The sequence below is a fragment of the Diadema antillarum genome, unplaced genomic scaffold (assembly GCF_040938485.1).
Source record: "Diadema antillarum isolate AM-2024a unplaced genomic scaffold, OU_Dant_1.0 seq00000941_RagTag, whole genome shotgun sequence".
Lineage (NCBI taxonomy): Eukaryota > Metazoa > Echinodermata > Echinoidea > Diadematoida > Diadematidae > Diadema > Diadema antillarum.
In genome coordinates, this window is record NW_027271791.1 from 427814 (window position 1) to 449432 (window position 21619).

A 21619-nucleotide genomic window follows, 5' to 3' on the forward strand; every position below is an offset into this window, starting at 1 on the left:
CCATTTTTTTTTTCAGAGCAGTTCATGGCTTGTGGGATTTCAAAACCTTGAACTTAACATCGTATCTGGCCAGTAACCCCCCCCCCCAAAAAAAAAAATAATAATAATAATAATCAGGACTATTAACGATAACAATTCTGTGATCGCCGTGTACGTCACCCCTTTCTTTGTTCAACGCTATACTACGCTGGTTTTTCATACAGTGCGAGTTGACGATCTTTGCGGACCTTGCAATAATTCGATACGGTTACCTCCAAGCTAGTCCTCTCAGTAAGGGAAGCTGACGAGAGGTTAGCTCGGGGACATGATCGATATTGGTTTTCTTTTCGAGACCCGTCCATATCAAGGTTCTTTAGCCTCTCCCACGAGAGTCTAGCTTCACATCTTCTTCACTCGGCTGTGGCTCATAATGGCCCGGATGCTTGTTATGCTAATCAATTTCGGCATTCGTAAATTCTCAGTTGTCCTGCAGTAAGTACGTGACTTGATTGTTCCTCACAAAGTATCCTCGATTCGTGATCGTGAACTTTACTCTCGCAGTTCGCCCTTTTTAAAAAGAAGCTTTCTTTGCTTACAGCTGTGTGGGATGGACAATATAATAGCATGAAAGTGGCCCTTCTGTATAGGTGAAGGCACGCAGGGGGTTCCTCACACCGCTTTGTCATTGTTGTCTGGAGCGGATCGAATACTCCGGTGTTGATTAAGCAGCGATATTCATGCGTTACTATTGTGACTTGTAAGTGAGCAACGCGGGTGGATTCATCTTTCAAGTGATGTGCAAGATGTTCCTTCCCAAATAATGATTTGACCGGTGCTTGAGGAAGTGTCTCTTGCCCCTGATCATGGCGGAGGAGCCGAGGAAAGAATATCGTAAATTCCGATGCGGCAGCGATGCATCGGAGAGCGAACAGAATCGACATACATTGGACTCGTCGACGGCAAGTCAGCATTCCAATGACGACACGCACGATCTGCCGCCCCTGGTCGGTGCCCCGACAAGTGCCGTGTCGTCGCGATACGCGGTGACCGAAAACACTAACGGATTATTAGCAAAGGAGAATATGCCGAACCATGAACTGAAGAGCACACGGACAACCAGCCTCTACGAGGTTCGTCAAACAAGTCCATCACTTCGCCGACGACTGAAAATTCTGGTGCGACAAAAGTCCGAGCCGGACATGATCGTTGCCAGAGAGCTAGGACTGTCAATGGGACTAGGAAGTCCAGGTCGTCTTAGGCGGATGATCCCGCCGAGTCCTCCGCCGGTGGATTCTCCCCGATCTCAGAACGGCTCGGACTGCAACTCGCCTCGGATCCTCCGCAGGATGAGGTCCTTCCAAGGGGCCAGCCAGGTGCCGAACTCTCCTCTCACGCCCAGGTCTGTTGAGAATTCGCCTAGAATCATCAAGCGATCTATGTCCATCACCGTACCACCTCCCTCTTCCCCCGCAATCCCAACGGACTTTAACGAACACCAGAAGCCAGGTAGGTCTCATTCGGTCGGACACTTTGGCTTCGAGACCCCGAGTTCGAGACCTGACGTGGGAATGCCCCCCACGCTCACATTAGCGAGAGGAGTTGCTCTGAGAATGCACCCGGTGACACCAAGCTCGGTAGACCCACTTCCGGCCGTAAATGGACACGTGGATGGCTGTGTATCACATCCACACCAGTCACATGGTAAGTTGTATTAATGTCATCATATCATATAGTTATACACTGTGACTGCACTACCTTCACTTACAGTGCACTTACCACAACCAAACCCTTATTGGAACTACCGACATCGCTCTGACCACGACCACCGACGATCTTTTACATCAGTGTCACAACTATACGATTACCGGTACTTGAATTATCTTCTGCATGTGCTTGAAGTTCAATGGCATACCATCTTTATGATGAACCTAATAATAAAGTCAAACCAAGTGAAAAAGATTGTAAAAGTTTTATTACAATCGGACAAATGTATATAAGAAAGTTATTGAATGCAAACTTCCACATGTTTTCACTTCATATTGTTGGTCGCAACCACACAAGCAAATAGAGGGGAGATAATGATTGATTGATAATGGTTTATTGGAATAAACATGCAAAGTAGTAGCCCGAAGGCTAAATTATAATGCATCACATGAAAAACGTATAAATTACATCAAACAACAGACATTATATAAACATTTTAACCATTACAAATACACCACATTTCCCTATGATTAATTCAATGCAATATAAAAATTCAATAAATATATTATGCGTATCATCTGTTTAAAAAAAAGAAAAAAACCTCATTAACCATTAACACTTTGATACTCAAATAACTGTGTTTGCATTCATTTTTAACTGAACTTAACGTCAATTCCCCAAATCCAATTACTCATATCAATTATTACAGAAAACACAAAACAAAGAATACTTTACAATACAAATACACAAACTAATAAATTATTTCTTATTGCACAAACACCGTAATGCAATCACCTCACAATTCTCCAACCATTCCCTTCAAAAGCGCCATAAATTTAAAGATAATGGTTTGTGGAAAAAAATTGTGAAATATAATCCTTCTCCATCTGATGAATTGATTGATTGATAATGGTTTATTGGAACAAACATGCAAAGTAGTAGCCCGAAGGCTAAATTATAATGCATCACATGAAAAACGTATAAATATGAATATATTGTTGCAAGTTTATTACCAGTCTAAAATGATTTGATGCGATGGATACAGCCTACTGTTTTTCTTTTCAGAAAAATAAAACTTAATGAAGACTTGCGAAAGGGTCAGTAAGAGACTTGTGGTATTCAACGTACGTCTTCAAGTTAATTGCATAATCATAGTTGCTACCTGCTGCTACCTGCTACCCGTTGCTACTTGTTGGGTGAATGTTCAATCTACGAAACCCTCAAAGACAACTTTCTTACCAAGTTGCCGAAGCGATGTAAAAGACACAACCACAACGACAACAGCTGATATGTTTTACCAGGCTCACTCTACTTGGATTTTTCTGTAACTCTTGCATCTCCCTCTCCCTCTCAGACTGGAGAAACCTCTCTCTGTTTCATAGTCTCCCTCTCCGTCTCTCTCTCTCTCTCTCTCTCTCCCTTAACTTTCTTCTTTACATACATGCCTACCAAACGTACTAAATATTGTGTAATCATCGCTGTAAACCTGTGACAGTGTCAACTATTCATTAGAATACATCATGTTATTAGACAACCCTGCAACCTTAGCAGTTCTCCATAATGGAGGAAATCAAACAAAGAAACTACAGTATGACTGTTTTATGGAAACATGAGAAAATTCAGAAGTCCTTTATAACATTCTTGCTTATATCCAAAATTAACGAGCCCTCTAATTTGATTTTTGTTTGATACTATCAAGTGCGACAATACTCTGCAAGAGGGATGCACTAACTTGGAAGAAGAAGAAGAAGAAGAAGAAAACCAGGAGTAACATATTGCGGAATGAGGAATATAATCATATCGCTGTGCAGGAATTTTCATCAATTATAAATAATGCTACTTTAAATGTTGTCGCTACTCCCACTATCTGATATACAAATACCACCAAGGGCACATAAGAATTGTTCTGCTTCTTCTTATGCTTGTGCTCGAAATACCTGACGTAACTGAAAAGGAAGTAAGACCGAAAAATGAAAATAAGACAAAATATGATGACCCTGTCATCGTGCCTGTATTTGCTTAACGATTTAAAATGACGTTATTCAACCTCCCGTCTGCATGCCTTACTATTGTGGTGTTCAATTCTTCGTGTCATTTTAACAAGCTATTTTACAGCACATCAGAGAAGAAGCGGTGGAAAAGGGCGATATTTCTCTACCGTCTTCTGAAGTTTTAGTGAAGTATATTCATTCAAGAGAAGAGACGAGAAACTGAAAATGTTTAATGTATCCGACGCCTCAATGCTCTGATGGCTATTATGATATGTTTGCGATGTCTCAGACAGTTTTCGATCTTCTTTAATGCCAGTAGAGTTGACATAACACACTTGTATCTGTTATTCATCTTTTTCCCCTGAATACTAATATGTTCTTGTGGAGCAATGTCAATTCACTGGTTGATTATATATGTATTATTATATATATATACCAGCAGTATACAATATGGCTGAGGTTGCTTGTAGATATCTTGTCAATTCTTTCGCGTACAGTGATGCGGAGCCGCTTTGTATTACCTTCTGTTAATGTACTTTCCATTCCAGAGTATGTTAAGTGCTTGTTTTTGCTGTTGAGACGTGCCATGCAAACAAAAGTACTTGGGACACGTTACCAAGTAGTACGACAAACTCGTTGCTCGTCTTATACGTTCTCTAAAGTTGTATTCAGTGAAGCTTACGACCTCAATTACTGGTGAATTACAGTTTAGTCAAAGAGCATAGAATGTAAGAGGAGAAAGGAAAATTGAAGTGCTATATATCAGTGGTAGTGTTATTTCACCTTAGAATGGATACCATAATGTGAAGACCCACACATCCCGAGGCTCAAACGCCGAAACACAATGCCACCTTTTAACATTTCGCAAACACAGGTGACATGTTCTGTACACTCTCGAGTCCATCGAGTGCAGCTTTTGACGCAACCTTATTCAGAACTCATGTCAATTTGGGCCAGGCGTTCCTGAATGAGAGTTAACTAATCTCTTAGAGCTGCTTCTAACTGGTTGGTGTCAACAGAGTACATTTTCTCGCTGTTTAACCCTTTCTGCACCAAGGACTTTGGACAGTGTGTACCAAGCTACAGCATGGGGGTTTTCTGCCAATCAGCTCTCAAAGCACACAAAGGGTTAAACCACTGAAAACCACTGTTTTAAAATCCTGCGGGCCATCGCGCAGGATTGTTCTCCCACTGGCTGCTTTACTGGCTTATTAACCCTTCAAGCCCCAGACACTGCATTTTTCTAGGATTGATGCTGTATCTCCTTCCTGTGATTATCACAATTCGATGATAGTGTTTCTTGAGGTAGGGCAGAAAATTACAAATCATTTTAGCCATTCGTTCTTCAAAAAAAAAATTATCTTGTTCCGTTGCAGAGTCTTCAACAGCCTCTCAACGGCTAGATATATATCTGGTTCTCATTGTATTTAGGATATTCAAGTTCCGGTTCCTCTTCCGATCGACGATTTTCTGCAAAATTCACTTCTGATTTTGTGAAGACTTAAGGAATTTAATCCATTTTATCTGATCGTTCTCTGATATGAGATATAGAGTGTGCAGTGAAATTAAAAAGTGCAAACTTGATGATGACGAGATGGTAATTTCTGCAGCAAAATCTCGCCATGACTTGGCTGATTGAAAGAATGACTCCATGAAACAGATAATAATATGTCTACAAAAAATCGTCAAATCCGCTGCCTATACTTCTTTTACAAGGGGGAAGCCTTAATTACGACTCAAAACCTATACCTGATCCAATCTACTCTGTAGTCGTGCTACTTTGAGAAGAAACTACACCCAAGGGGGGGAAAGCACATTACAAGTAAACAAACAAACAAACGAGAAAAATAGATCTACTGAAACTATAAGCTTTTAGAAGAAAAAAATCCTAATATGGGTAAACATATTTTGACTGTATTATCTTTCAAGATGAGCATGGCAAGAGCTATTTCGTATCTAAACTCGCAAACCTTGAAAATGACTAGCTGAAAACTGCAACAAAGAAAGAGGTATGTGGGGTAAGGTTACAAAGTGAGAAATGGGAAATTCCACTTAAAATTGCTGAAAAACTCGGCAACCTTTCAGTATTCACCTCTGTCTGGAGGGGGGGGGGTATCATTAAAATATCTCATGTGAAACATTCTCTGTTGGACTTTGAATATTAATTAAACGTGAAAGTGCAAGTATTTTGGTCTTAAATTCTCATTTGTTGCTGTTGTTCTTCCCTAAGGTCTATAATCATACATTCGAAAGCAATGAAAAGGATGCTTCAAAGAGTTAAAAAACGAACAAACAGCTTAGCAGAAGTGCGAATAGGTACGTTTTTTTTTTTTTTAATTTTGATATCTAATCAAAGATGTGAACTCTCATTTCACTTGCCCTTCTTCTCGGGTCCTGCACCAGCAACTTCAGGTATAAAGAAAAATAAAAGAGGGAGCGAGAATTCTGAGCGACGAATAGGCCCAATCATAATTGTGACAATAGAAGAGAGGGAGGGATAGAAATTACTAAACCAAGCATTACATTTTGATAAAGAAACCACGCCCCCCTTTAATCCCGCTTGTAAAAACAAAAACAAAAACCAAGATCTTCGGAAGATGCAATAGAAAAGTATGTTTGCCTTTGTATGTATGTTGGTCAACATTGTTTCTGGGCCAGAAACTAAAGATAATGCTTTTGAACAAGATAAGATATCATGATGGTGTATAATTCAAATTTCAGTGAATAAATGAATGATACTATACTATATTTCCCATCAGGGCTTGTCGATAATACATACAGTATGATGTCTTTTTCTAGCCTCTTAGAAAGAACAAAATCTTGCATTGTTAGTGTAATCGATACGGGAGTTGTTTAAGTGTGCACATGCCAAAAATGTCAACCTTTGACATTGAGATCATGACATGGAAGGTTTGATGATAATGTTGTGCCTATATTAAGTTACTCACAAATATTTTCGCTGGTTCCATTGTGTGTGGGTGTATCACGTATGTGTGTGTATACGTGTGCATGTATTAGGTATGGTTATGTATTACGTGGTATCACGTCCAAACTACCAGCTGTGATTAAATTAACGACTAGATTTCATTTTTTGATAATAATAATAATCGAGCGCCCCGGGGTGCGTGTGCACTATTGTGCGACAGGTGATAGAGTAGCTTTAATGCTGGATTACGTGCGCGTCAGCCTGAATTGGCGGACCTGTTGTTTGGCTTCAACTTGGCAACGATTGATCCATGCTCGCGGCAGCGTGGATGATGATGGCATGCCATGGGTATTGTGGAAGGGGTGACCTCCTCTGCCACCTGCCCCGCCGGCGAGACTGGCTTGGTAGGCAAAGTAGGCCCTATATTGGTGATGATGCAGGGACGGGGAAAAAACGGAGCGGGCTTTGCTCATCTCTTCCATTATCCTCCACCATTCCTTGTCGTGAATCTGTCAAAATACAGAAATACTCTTGACATTGAGATTTTTTTTTTCTTTATCACAAATATACCGTGCCGTGTGTTACGGATAACATTTATCGTTCGTTTTGTAGATCTCTCTCAGAATGCATTTCCTGATGACAAAATATATGCGTACATATTATTCTCTCTCTTTCTCTCTTTATGTTATGTACTTGTAGATTGTATGCTGACGCCTTTTTACAAAATACATATGCATATTAACAACTCGTACTTCTGTTGTTGACGTTGTTCCATATATAGAGAGTTATTCCGCTCAAGATGGGCGCGCCATTTGAATACGCTGATTCGTTTTCTTGGTTGTGGTGCAGTATTGGTCTGCGCAGGAGGAAGATTAATCCAATCCTGGCCATAAGTATGATATTAACATTAGCCCTATATCCTCTTCTCGTAAATACTCATGTAGTTCTTTCTTATTTACTTTCATCTGTGGACATTTTGTCTTTTTATCTAACCTTGAAGTATAACACCTGATGACTATATGAAATTTTCTTTGTGCTATGGTATACGATGCTGCATTCACATTCTCTTCTCTACACGGTTGGACATAATCAGTTGCGATTGACGCCACTCTACCAGTCACCTGCAACTCTCAATAATGCAGGTCCGTTGTCGTAACAAATAACCCTGGGAAAGGCAATCTCATTCCTGTGTAGCCATCATAAAGCACTGACAATCTTAAATAGGTAACGCCACGCATGGGGTCGTTTAAATCGTGTCAAACTTACAAGATCTACATGGGAAAAATTTAACTCCATGCTCAAGCCGGCTTTAAACAGGGTAAAATCAAACCAACACAATGATAGAGGTTTAAAGTCTTACCATTAAATGTGTTGGAGTTCATTGTTTCACACGTTTTCGGGATACTGCTTACAGAGACATTCAGAAACGCAACTTAGGTAGCAAGGCGATCTACATGTACGTCATGGCTGAAATGATACGGACCTAATCTCACAACAGTTAACATCCAGTTTTTGATTAAAAAAAACACATTGTTTGTTTTCCTTTTGCATTTAGCTACTGATAGGTACTGACGTCGTAGCTGCGTAAAATGTATCAACTTTTCTACAGTTCGATTCTTTTTTATTACTGTTAATCCCCTGGCTTTTGCTATAAAAAGTTGTTTGGAAGTCTCGAATAAGTTTCTCCCTCCCCTATCCCTGTCTATTGACCCCTTTCTGATATTATGGTCTAAAGCTTCTCATGAGGTGGTTAACATACAGGACAAACTTTTGTACCTGCAGAAAAACACCAATGAGTTATTGATCTATACGACGTCGGAACAATTGTTAGGATCGCGATCCCGAAATTCACCCTTCACTAGGCGAGGTTGCTGCAGCTGAAAGTATACCCCATGACGTGATCAACAGACTGTAACTACAACCGTCTCACGTCATTCCCCTTTGTTCTTTGTTCTTAACTATACATATATACTTACAATTGTCTACAAACAATCTTATTGTCTCTTTACATCAACTTTGAAAGAACGCACTTTATGCAGATGCATGCACTCTTCCTTCTTTTGAGATAGAGAACCCGGAATGCCTCATATACCTGGTCATTATAGTTCTTTTCAAATTAACCCCATTACAACCAATCTCGAGACTATCATTGTTCAATAGCATTGGGATTTGGGATAGTGGTCAAAGGGTTAAAGCAAGGTTAGAAGACATCGAAATCTCACACCAGCTTGTTTTCATGCTTTGAGGCCGCAGTATAGGTTATTTGGGTTCAGTGTCTGAATTGACCCGCTTATTCCATTACGTACTTTTTGATACGCGTCATTGTAAATTTTTGCAGAAATGGTATGAAAAACCACATCCCGTTTTCATATTTACCAAAGACAGCGAACTACTCGTGATCAAGACTCAGATTATAATTTCTTGAATATAATATGACTGTCGTGAATGTGCCAATATGGGCCTAGATACACGTAAGCTCTCGGACACTGCTATCTAATTTAGTAGGCCCTATACCGTGAATACTTCTTGCAAGAATTCACCCAGCACTGTCAAGAAGCTGCTCGTGTATTTAAATGTTATGTTAGATCTTACAGCCTTTTTTTAAATCAGATTCAATATCTAACGAGTCTGTTGCCCATTAGTGAGCGGAACGTGATCGTTACTTCTTTTAGTTCGCGCAAAGATCTTCGTGACAGTTCATAAAGCAACATTTATATTATACAGGGCCTACCTGTGCACAGGGTGACTGTATACAGTTTTGTTAGATTTTGCCATTTCTCAAAAGGCTTTCCGAAAACAAAAGTACTACCTTGCCGTTTACCAACAAAATTGAAATGGACTATTTATTATATTTAAAAAAATAATATCTTTAAGCCTCGGCCTTGTTTTCTTGAGAGAGCAGGTTATTTTTCTTCTCCTTGCGTCGACTACACAACAACAATGTTATATACTTTCAACCCCATCATAATCACTTGGAAGTTTTCCTCAAATCTTATTAATTATCTTAACTAAGACCTTCTGCCTATTAAGTATTGTGAAAATGCTGTTTGAAAATAGACCCGATCCTCAAGATGGAGTTGGCCTTGCATTTCGCGCAATAGAAATCAACCAATGATACAGACAGACCTTCATTAACAGCTTCAAAAGTGAATGGCCTGAGAAATCTGTAACAAACCATTCATTTCCACGAATTATGGCGTTTTGTATATATCCATTAGCCTCTCTTCAACCCTCACAATGAATAAAGCATTTGTGGGACTTCGCGTCACAGTATGTCCCTTTTTGATGAACCATTCTGTCTAGACGTTGGCGAGATGAGATACAGCATTTAAAATGTTCCACTTTGACATATCAAATAATCAACCAAATAAGAAATGGTTGCTGACATCTTGACAACAGCTCTCTCTTTCGGCTGTATCTGTCTATCTTACAGGTCTTGACGGTGTTAAATAAACTTTTCTTATCCGCAGTATATTATCATATAGCAAATGCTTTGATCCGTATATAGTCGCGATTACAATGCGACCCCCCCCCCCCAAAAAAAAAGCACTATTTATTTGTAAGATACAACAAAATGATCGCTCATCCTATGATTTCCCTTGAATACATATAAGAATCCAACTCATAGTTATGCAAAGTCTTGTGTAATGTGTTTCATATCACGTATCTGATGTTATGAACGTAGGACTTAATTGCCAGGAGCTAAACAAGTGCTGTGTCAATGACAGTCAAGACAGTGACACAATCATACAACATTGTGAAAGGGAGTAACAAGAACTGTCGATACACCCAGCCTGGGGACCGTGATGCGTGTAGTGTTTTTCTAGAAAACAAAATTGTCTTTAAAGCCTCTTAGGAATACACGCATGACATCTGTTTGGGGTGTGAGCCAATTAAGGATTACGATTAATGTTGTGGTCAAAACATGAGAGATTTTCTACGATTTCACTTCTGAGTGAAACTATACCAGGGATGCTAAACGTTTGTCATTGAAGGGTATAGCGATTTGTAGACGAAACTTCTTCAATATATACCTGCTGTGCCCTGTTTGATCGCACTGTCAGAACTTCTCAATCAAGAAGAAAGCTGTATGAGATAAATGTTTTGGAGATTCACCTTCAAGGTGTTTGTTTCCATATTCTTGGAAGAATCAAATGGATTATTTGTGTAGACCATACGCCTTGTCTGATAAAACCTTGGATGCTCTAATGCTGTTTCATTTCTTCCTAACAATGTTTATGTGCATTCATCATAGCAATAGCTTGTTTCCATAATTTTCCCAGCTATCTTCAGTCTGGATTTTTGTTCGCCTCATAAGTTTGTTGTTTTGTTATTGTTTTTATACTGACTTTGATAATAAAAATATATACGATAGTGCCCCCAAAACAAACAAACAAACAAACAAAACTTCTCGTCGTGCTGGTACTTCTGCAAGGACAACTAGGGTATGTTGTAGTGATAATGATTTTTTTTTAATTTATACAAACAAGCTTATTTCAGATGGTTAATGAAATGCTGTGATTTCTGTGATTGAAATCTCCTTTTTGATAATAACGTAATTTCGTCCTAATTCATCGCCAGATTTAAATCGAGCAGGAACCCCGCCTTCCCTTCGTTCGAGGTTGTCTTCTCACCTCTGTGCGAAAGAACGCTTCTTCTCTGGTTAATCAAAAGCTCCGAAAGTCCTTTTGCGAAAAGAGAATATTGTACCTATAGCTTATATATTTATCGTTTTATGTTCAATCTCCCCTTTCTTTCCACATAAAAATATGGAAACTTACCATGACAACGTAACGTCAATGCACCAAGGCGTTCATTACCTTTCTGTTTAGATATTCTTTGTAAATTTGTAGATTTTTTTTCTTATAAATAATTGAACAAGAATATGATAAATGGTTGTCATATGATTCAAGATGTTAAACTCCGATGCGTGTACCAAGGTTTGCTCGTTTGTTTAGATGTTTAGCTTATGGAAGACAGATGATCTTGTTTTTCTCTAAAAATTACCCAAGCATTATTCACGATCTCGTATTTGAGAGCACCGTTGTACATGATAGCATGCATCGATGGCTGCAATCGAAAAAGGCTTAGCAAAATTAGTGGGAAAGCTGTTTCCCCTGCTGACCAGAACGCTTGACTTACCGCGCAATTGAGAAACTACAATCCCTAATTGTCCCACCTGGCAAGTTTGGGGCAGTCAGGTTTCTTTGAAAGTGGGTATAGACTAGTTTGGACTCTTTAAGGATAAGACTACTCCTGAAGAATTGGGTCAAGTACGAGTACTACTACTAGTCTGTGGTTTCAAATCACTCTTTAATTATCACTTATTAGTGAACGAAAGGTGTGAACTAGCCTTCTTGCTATAGCTTACCGTCTTTCCACAATTTTCCCTTTCGTGTTCTGTCTCTATTTTCTGTTTGCCTCATGAGTTTATTGTTTTCGTGTTTTTGACTGATTTTAATGACAGAAATATAGTGTTATTTTAACTTCTCGTCGTGATGGTATACGAGTCTATAAGAGACATGTGATAATGAATTCTTTGATTCGTACAAACGCGAATGAAATGGAGCCATTAATTTTTGGGAGGGAGATTTACTTTGAATGATAAAGTAATTTCGTATTAATTCACAATCGAATTTAAATCGAGTAAGAACCCCACCCTCCCTTCGTTCTCGAGTGTTTTCGTACCTCTGTGCGGAGGAACGCACTCTATTTAGGTAAACCAAAGTTCTGAAAGTTCTTTTCGCCAAGAGATATTGTTTTAAGTACCCCCATTAAAAAGGAAAGAATTCTTTACACCTGAAAATATGAAAATCTACCATGACAACATAACGTCGAATCTCAACATTGCAATGCACGAGACTTTGATCATCTTCTGTTCAGTTATCCATCGTACATAATTATGCATTTTTTTTGTAAACACTCCAATGGATTTCGAGTTAAAATTAACGATTGCACAGGAACTTGTGATTATCACATGCCCCAAGACGTTTAGCTTTGATGCGTGTAATCATAACATTCAGAGTGAACAGGTTTGTTCATATATGTTTACAAATTCCCGATCTTCTATTTGACATAACCATCGTACATTAGCTATGACTGCACTCGAAAAGGGCTTAACAAAATTAGTAGAAAAGCTGTTTCCCCTGCTGACCAAAACGCTTGACTTACCCCGCAATTGAGAAACTATCCACAACACCTAATGGTCCCACCCGGCTTTTGACAGGTTTGGGGCATTCAGGTTTCTTTGAAAGTGGGTAGTTTGGACGCTTTTGTAAAGGATTAGACTAATCTTGAGGATCTGGGTCAAGTACGACTACTGGTCGGGTCTCATATCAGTTCTTGGTTAACGAACGAACGGAGTGAACCACTGTAGGTAACTTATCGCTCATGAATTCAACTAATTTGGTATATAGGGTCTGTATTATGATGAACGTGACTGCCACATAGATAGACACAGTTCGATGGTCGTATTGTTTAGTGTTGGGCCAACGCGTCATAGCGGGAAATGAATGGTTCTTTTATTCTCTCGATTGATTTCTGTATGTTTGTTTGCTCTTTCCTGATTTTAACAAAAGTATCCCTCACTGTTTGCTGGAGGTCACATGTGTCCTTCGTAGATTGGTTTTGAAGGTGGAGGCTTTGATTGAATGTCATTGTTATGAGATCATGGCAGCGAATCAACAGGATATCTTAACATGATATTTCTGAAAACAAAAAACACGTACGACCACGCAAAAACAACAATACTTTTCAATTTGCATTTCACAGCAAACAAAATGCAACTTTTCAGAAAAACGCTTTCCCCTTGATAACTTGTTCACAATTTTCTAGTCACATAATAGTATTGAATAGCTTCGCGGATGAGCGAATTTCTATTTCAACTGCAAAAGTCCCTCACATGACACCGTCGACAGGTTTGAGCTGTTTTGGCTGAAAGCAAAGTTCAGTCGTTGAAGAAATCTGTCGTCACTGTTCAATTAAATGGTATTATCTGATCGGCGGCACGAAAATGGTTTCCCGTTTCCCTACAATGAAAATAGAACCATGAGTAAAGAGTTAATGTTGATCCCAAGGTTACAGTGAGTCACCTTGTTGATAATTGCCTCTGGTTTTACACGTTCCCATCAGCAGAAGACATATTTTAAGAGACCAGTCTGTTGTGTCATTCATGGGCCAGACCTTTGCCGTACCTTAATACGATGAATTCATGCCTTGGTGGAATTGGTGACTCTGAAGTTGTACTGACTTGCTCAGAGAGGTATTCCCAATACCATCTTTACAATCAATCACAAATATTTCATATTATCCTAGCGTGGACTTATATACCAACATACGTACTTACTTCTCATAACTATCATTTATGAAGTTCCTTTTATCACCAGATAAAAAGTGCTGTAACACAGCACTCAAACTTGCACAAACATAACAAATATTATAACACCAATGAGAAATTGAAGTCCATGTCGAGTTAACGAGAGTGGAAAAGCAAACAAACGAGTATACATACTAAACCATGATTTTCAAGGAGCCTCTTGAAACTGTCGAAAGTATCTGCATGAAGTAGCGTACAACCATAAAGCGAATTTTCAGCTAACGAAGTAAAGAATAAAATACACGTTATAAATTTATTGAGATTCGCCATGTCTATAGGGATATAGAGAGAAGACGACTGTACACAAAAAAAAAACAAACAATACAGCAAATTAAGAAAGACATGTCAATCATGTTTGGGAAACGAAATCGCTTCAGATTTTCCGAGTATTTGCTGATGAAAATCCAGGGAACAGAATTAATCTGTCACACTACAGGGACTTTCAGCAAATGCGACACCATTAGGTCAGTTGGACAATAAAGGCGACACCATTAAATCTGTTTGACGCAAATGCCCCAAAGTCATTTGTCAGGTTTCTCTTTGAGTTATATGGAGGGTACGTTTCACATTTGAAAGAAAAAAAAACAGTCTGATCAAGATGAAAGCACACCTTGCAGGGTAGGTAGTCACATGACTCATTCGTGTGTTGTTGTTGTTGTTTTTTTCAATTTTCGACCCTTTCGGCAAAAGAAAAATGCGTTTTTGTATACAATCAATGCCTGTTAAACTCTTAAATTCTTGGCGATAAAACTCCAAACCCTTTTTTGACTTATTTACACCCACCGTTTGTTATTATGTTCTCGAAATTACTTGGCTGCTCGTCTAAATTTTTCGTTAAATTATCCCGTCTTATTGGCACGGACAAAACAGAAGCCAAAGCAATCTCGCGCTTGTAGAAATGCATGGAAAGTCACAGTCTATGTAGTGTGTGTATTTTTTTTTTAATACCGAATCGCTCCCTTTGTCGCGGTTCTTTCCGTGGGTCCTAATCGCCCCAGTGCAACAAGGGCCCCGGCCATAACCACGACAATTAGACCATGACAGATAGAGAGCCTCGAACGCCTCTTCCTAAAAGCGCCATCTTTAAGGGGTGTATGTTACTGTGTTTGTTTGTTTGTTTGTGTGTGTGTGTGTGTGTGTGTGTGTATGTGTGTGTGTGTGTATGTATGTATGTGTGTACCGATTTGTCACTTGATGAGTTTATGGCGCTTGCTAAGACCATTTTTTTCTCAAAAGAAAAAAAAAGAGAAAAGCATCCAGTTCGTTTACAACCTTATTTGGTGTTCAGAACGTAATGTCTTATTCATTTTTAAGCTTTATCTTCTATTGATAATGCATCGAGACATACGCAAATCATGTAATGAGATTACATTTCGTAATTCGTTTCGTATTTTACGGTGTTAATATCATTATGATAGTCTTCACGTTTATTGTAGCTATACAATGTTCAGCATTATCGTTTCTATTTTCACTGCCACCATCCTAGCCCTGCCGGTGTATTTTGCTTCTAACATTGTAGTCACTAACTCTCAACGTGCACTTGCCTTGTTGTTACGGATGGAGCTGTCGTGACGTAGTGCTATAGGCATGGTGGCGCCGCTATTTGGTATAAATGTTTAATGAATACATATCTTGGTCAGAAAAACCCCTACAACGACCCGAAAGCAAATATCCGAAGGTCTACTCTAATATATCCAAATTTGCTTACAAATGTGTCATTAACACATCATGTACGTTTTTTTCTCGCCTGTGTGTCACCATGAAGCTACTAAACATGTTTAATAGCTGCATGCTGTCACTTTACGTCCATGATGTACACATTCCTACATATTAAATGCTAGAAACGCTGTGTGTGTGTGTGTGTGTGTGTGTGTGTGTGTGTGTGTGTGTGTGTGTGTGTGTGTGTGTGTGCTGATCATTGTAACACGATGTGCGTCTGCAAACAGTGATTTGAGAGAAGTTTGTGTACATCAAACAAGTCATTTTGTGCATTTTGATACGTCATAATCATGGCGTCGAGCATTCGGCCCATTTTTATAGCATGTTTGCTTACAAATGCACACGGCACAGCCCTTGTAGAAACCCTGGGAAATTCTTGAAGTCAAACTTTCATTATTTTTCTATATCGACTAAATATTTGCTAAATATTTAACGAGAAGACAGTAAAGGGCAAGTTTGACAAAGGTTGTTTTGAATCATCTTTTGATGAGCGCGACAACGTGACTTACAGACATTGCACATGCGAGATAGAATATTAAAGAGTTACTAAATCCGCAAAGAAATTACCTATATAAGGGGAACGCGCATAAGCACATGAACACCGCAGCCCGACATGGCCCACCAAGATATTATGTACTCACATCGTATGCTATCTTTGAATTTTTCATGAGTAAGTACTAGGCCTAGAGGCAATAGTATATCGATTTTTGGCCCTCGATCAAATTTCGTCCTTGCATCAAACGATTCCGATGGCTGGGCAAGAGAAGTTGAATTATCTTCTCAGACTATCAAGCAGTTGTTGAGGGAATTTCGAAAGGCAAAGCTAATCAAAAGAAAAATACAATGTTTTGGCAGCTTTGGGAAACTTGAGACTGATGTTTCAAATATCTGGTCATAACTGTACAACATTCGATTATCAACTATTCTTGCCCAATCGTGAATAATCATTTTGTCCACAGCGACTTTCTACTGCAAATGGTTGTATTTTGCAGAGGTCATCAACGGAGAAACACGAAGACACGCATTTTACGACATGATGTGAGGAATATGGTACTAAAATTTGTATACTCAACAACTTCCTTGCCAAAGCAAAGCTGTACACACATCTGCATATCCAAGAATAATCAATGAATATGTCTATAATAGTATTTTTGAAAAATTAAAAGGAAGGACATTTGATATCGTACTAAAGATTTACACTGTATAATGAAGACTTGCTGTAGTGTGACTGGTATCTGAAACTGACGAAACACCTTCATAAATAGCTTCTTCGTATAATCGTACATGTGAATTCCACGCCATTGCTCGACCACATACTTATATAGCGCTATTAACAACCAGGTGCATCTGTTGATGTTACTTGAGTTAAAAATCAATAAATGTGTATCCAGGTATTTCTTTCTCCTCGTCACAAAGGAGGGCCCAGGAAGGGGAGAAGGAGCCAGTGCTAGCTTTAACCTTGCTCTTTTGTTCCCAATATCGACCTTTGTAATTTTCACAACAAACGCATTCTGATACATGGAGTCAATAGATTGTCTGACACATCGCAACGTTCACAGTACTGTCTGTCACCTCAGGTTACATAAATACTTTGCTTTGAATGCATTTTGTTTGTTTCTTTGTGTGTTGTATCTTTTAGAGATATCAACCGGGAAAGCTCGTCGGCCTTATGGTACTCCACGCGCTCAACTTATTAGCCAGCCCTAGATCTGCGACGCAAATACTAAGACAACGCTAATAAGGCGAAAAAAAAAGAAGAAAAAAAAAAAGGTGTTCTGCACATGCGCGGGACAGCTGTGTCCATTGTTCAACCCGAGAGGCAGCGCCTGAGTAAAGCTCGCTATTCATTGCTCAGTCGCTGTTGTATAAAAGAGTAAATTTCGACCTAGTTTACAAAACCACTCAAAGCTATCGACTGAACAGTCAGTGTTGCTGTAGATAATAATCAATTTATCAAATCCATGTTGATAAAATCCACCTGAGAATAATGGAAACAAAGATGACAAAAGATTTTTACTAAACCGTCAACCATGGCAATGACATACATACATACACACACACACACACACACACACACACGCGCGCGCGCGCGCACGCATAAAGGATTGTCTGTTGGCAGTAGGTCATAGGTAAAATTCAGAGAAATAAGATCGTCGGAGATGCCATTCATGCTAACACTAACAGGTGCCGGGGGGGGGGAATGCAGTCACAGCGATCTATATATATTGGAAAAAGAAACGATGCTCCGTGGACAGGATCTGGCGGTACAAGAGAGTAGGAGATGTATATTGTATGCGTCGCTCGAGAGATCCATATCATTTCATACTTCATCTTTATTATCTTTCTTTTACACTACTATTGTTACTGCCTTGCTTTCGCTACATCTTTCTCTACAACTGCCTCTAATATCTACTTGATCATTCTCAATTTTTTCACCCTTTTTCACAGCTACTACGTACAACTACACCTGTTGCGTAGTGCATGTAGACCTGCTACAAATACCGCAACAACCTGAAATACAATAAGTACGACCATTGAGCTACGGCACACCACCACTACGACTGCTAGTGCTACTTTTATTACCATCACACTACTACTTCTACTATATACTTCACCTACTAGTACTACTACTACTAGCTACTACTACTACTACTACTACTACTACTATTACTACTACTACTACTACTACTACTACTACTACCACTACTACTATTACTACTACTACTACTACTACTAGTTTGATTACTATAACTACATATATTATCTTTGCATTCTTCAAATCGTTTAAATCGTTTAAATCGGACCCCCATGCAGAGCCGTGCTGGCTCTGAAGAAGCTACCTTCGGCAAATGAAGCCAGAACTTCATATGATTATCATTATCATCATAATCCTGTACCCTCAGAGGAAATGAGCAAGTCTGATCGATAAAGAATATGAATTTGTTGCTGTGTCGGGCAAGTTATTGGCAAGATTTCCGATTGTTGAGGGCAACCACTGTTTGAAGGTATGCATAAGACTTGAATATAATATTAATACAAAACCAATATACTAAGACTCTTTTATAATATGCATTTTTTTTTCATATTTTTGCATTCCAGAAAATCGGAGATCAACAAGCAGCGACGAAGACGGCATCTGGCTGAACGCTGGTCATGTCGGCTATGCGGAAACCGCAGAACACGTGATCCATGACGACCGGAACGCTCACACACGTGGTCACTATCCACTACGCAAGCAACAGCAGCAGCAGCCGAACCAGCTCGTGAACCACCACCCTCATCATTATCAACAGTTGCCTCACCAACATCCGCCATCAACTGTCAACGGGACAGGCTGGGCGGATAGGAACGGTCATGTCGACTGCAGTCCGCCGCCAGTGAACTCGCCGACTCGCGAGGTCGGTCTGATCGACTGCCACGAGACCATTCGTGACAGCTACACGAGCGGCTACAGCAGCGGCAGCGAGCGACTGAAGGCCGACGAGGCGTCCAGCGACGACCCCAGCCGACGACTGGGAAACAATTTGTACGATATCGACGAGGCGAAGGAACTGGCGGAGGAGATGCAGAACCTGAGCGAAAAATTCGAGTTGGAATGCCAGGCAGTCAGCCACCCAGACACCGAGGAAGAAACAATGAATAATGATATATCGCCTCACACTAACAATGAGATTAAAGACGAAAAGCAAGAAGAAACAAGCGAAAGAAACAATAACGAAGTTGCCGGAGAAAATGAAGCTGGCGAAGACAATACAGGGAAAGAAGGAGAAAAAGAGGAGGAAGAGGAGGATGAAGAAGAGAATGAGGAGGGAGACGACAGCGATGATGAGGACAGCTATGACGAGAACGTTCCCGAATACCAAAAGGCGCCGATGTCGACGAAATCGCGGATCAAAAACTGGCTCGCTGGACTAGAGCGGCCGACGGACGAGAACACTTCAAGAATCGATCGATTTTTGCCAGAGATTAGCTAATCCCGCCAAGGAGATCGCATCTGAAACGCACAGTAATTATCTTAACACCAAGCTTCTTGCTTTCTTTGATGTTCGTGTCATCCATTAGAGAAACCTTGTTATGGAGTGATTATATCATGTTTGTACTTTAAAAATTTGGCAATGCACAAATCTTTGCAGCTACACCCTTATTGCTGATGTAGTGATTTTAACTTCCGCTATCATCAATAGCTATGCATTATGCAATGTATGTTATAGAATGATGTATCGGTGATATCGTACATTATGAGTTTAATACAAAAACAATGTCTGGGCAGCGTCACATTCATCAAAATATGGAATGAATCTTTAGTATGTTTAAATGGAATCGTGCAACTATCGACGACTACATATCTTTTATCGACAATGATTAATAAAGTATAATCGTAAGTGTTGTTTGTTAAACAAATGTTGTTATGCATACCATACACTGCCATACCGACGGTTTCTAAACCTGTTTGTTTTCGAGAGCCTAGTAAGCTTTGTCCAAAGTATATTGGGATTTCAAAATCTAACAACAGGTTAAATCTAGGTGCATCGAACATTGAACCAAAGTGAACAAATTCATTCTTAAATGTGGTTGGTTCTGGGTTCTGCTGTAATTCATCGACAATGTAGATGTCCCTCTGTAAACGCAACGCGATGCAACCATGTGGAGCAATGAGTATTTTTCATAATCACTAGAAGGCGCATGCATCATTGGTTTAATTTGCGGGGGGGGGGGGCGAAAACTAACGGTAGGAAAATTAAGGAGTGGAATACAAATAAACCAACATACTATACAAAAAGTGTAAGTAAATTCTTAAAGTATTCTTAAAATACCACGCTGTGCACATCATAATCGCTACACTGAAGTAAAACGGCATAATTATAACTCTTACACAGGTGAACAGAATAATGTTTAGAAAAAAGAATCGCACAAAAGTGTATATAAGTGTGTGATACTTTCTGGCATGCAAAAAAAGATATAAGTTTCTAGCATGAAAAAAAAAAAGGTCATTCACCATTTACCAACGAAATTCTGAAATTTCTGGAGACTTTGTTCAGGGCTTATCAAAATTCGCATGGGCGACTGGATAATGAAGTGCACACAGGTACAATCAAAGAAGCGAAGTTTGTCATTCTGCCTGGACTGAGTTGCTATTTAAACTAATGGTTGTTTTTGTTCACGATTTTTAACTGACCTATCTACGCAACCAGTGCTTAATGTTCGAAAGACATTCAGTGTAATAGTTAGATTTCTTTGTTAAAAGAAAAATCTGAACATTGCCATGATTGCGCAAGTAATGTTTCAAAAGCAAAGCCATGTTTTGTAATTCATCGGGCGAGCTGCAATATTGATAAGAGCGTTGTATCATAATCTGATAATAATCAAACTATAGGCCTATTAGGTACAAGTGCAAGGGGAAAACTGCCATGTAAGTTCCAACTTCCCCCAAAGGCCGCTTTGTGGATCGTCTTGTTTCAACTCAGTGGAGGTGAATATTTACACTGTATGATGTCACGTTCCTTTCTTTCTACATAGTTTTCGAATTTCACGCAGCAACAACTTTAGAAATGTAGACGTAAGTAGTGTGACCTTCTTTGGACTGTTCCTATGACGTAGCCATTATGCTGACGAAAGAGTCGACACTCACTGTAAATGCATGTCTATCATATATAGTATTTTGCTGAATTTTTTTTTTAAATTAAAACTATATCGGTTTACTTAAGGTTGACAAAGATGAAAACGTCCATTATGAAATCAGTGTAATTATTTAAATTAACCATCTTTTCTGTTCAAATATGGTCATTTTAACTTTTTCACTAAACCATCACTACTATAGAAGAAAGTCTGCCGTGCATGTTAATGTATCAAGTACTTTCCTGCAATCTGATTAACTGCGCTCTTTTTGTCTCACTAGCGAGTGATTCTCTTGTTCCATGTAATAAT

General features: G+C 39.3%; 1 protein-coding gene across 1 annotated transcript; it reads left to right on the forward strand.

Annotated features, from left to right (window-relative positions):
- Positions 1-842: 842 nt before the first annotated feature.
- LOC139741621 (uncharacterized) lies at positions 843-19668 on the forward strand. Its single transcript, XM_071652199.1, has 2 exons — positions 843-1680; positions 18794-19668. Exons 1-2 carry the CDS (start codon positions 843-845, stop codon positions 19666-19668), a joined length of 1713 nt encoding a protein of 570 aa, XP_071508300.1.
- Positions 19669-21619: the final 1951 nt, after the last annotated feature.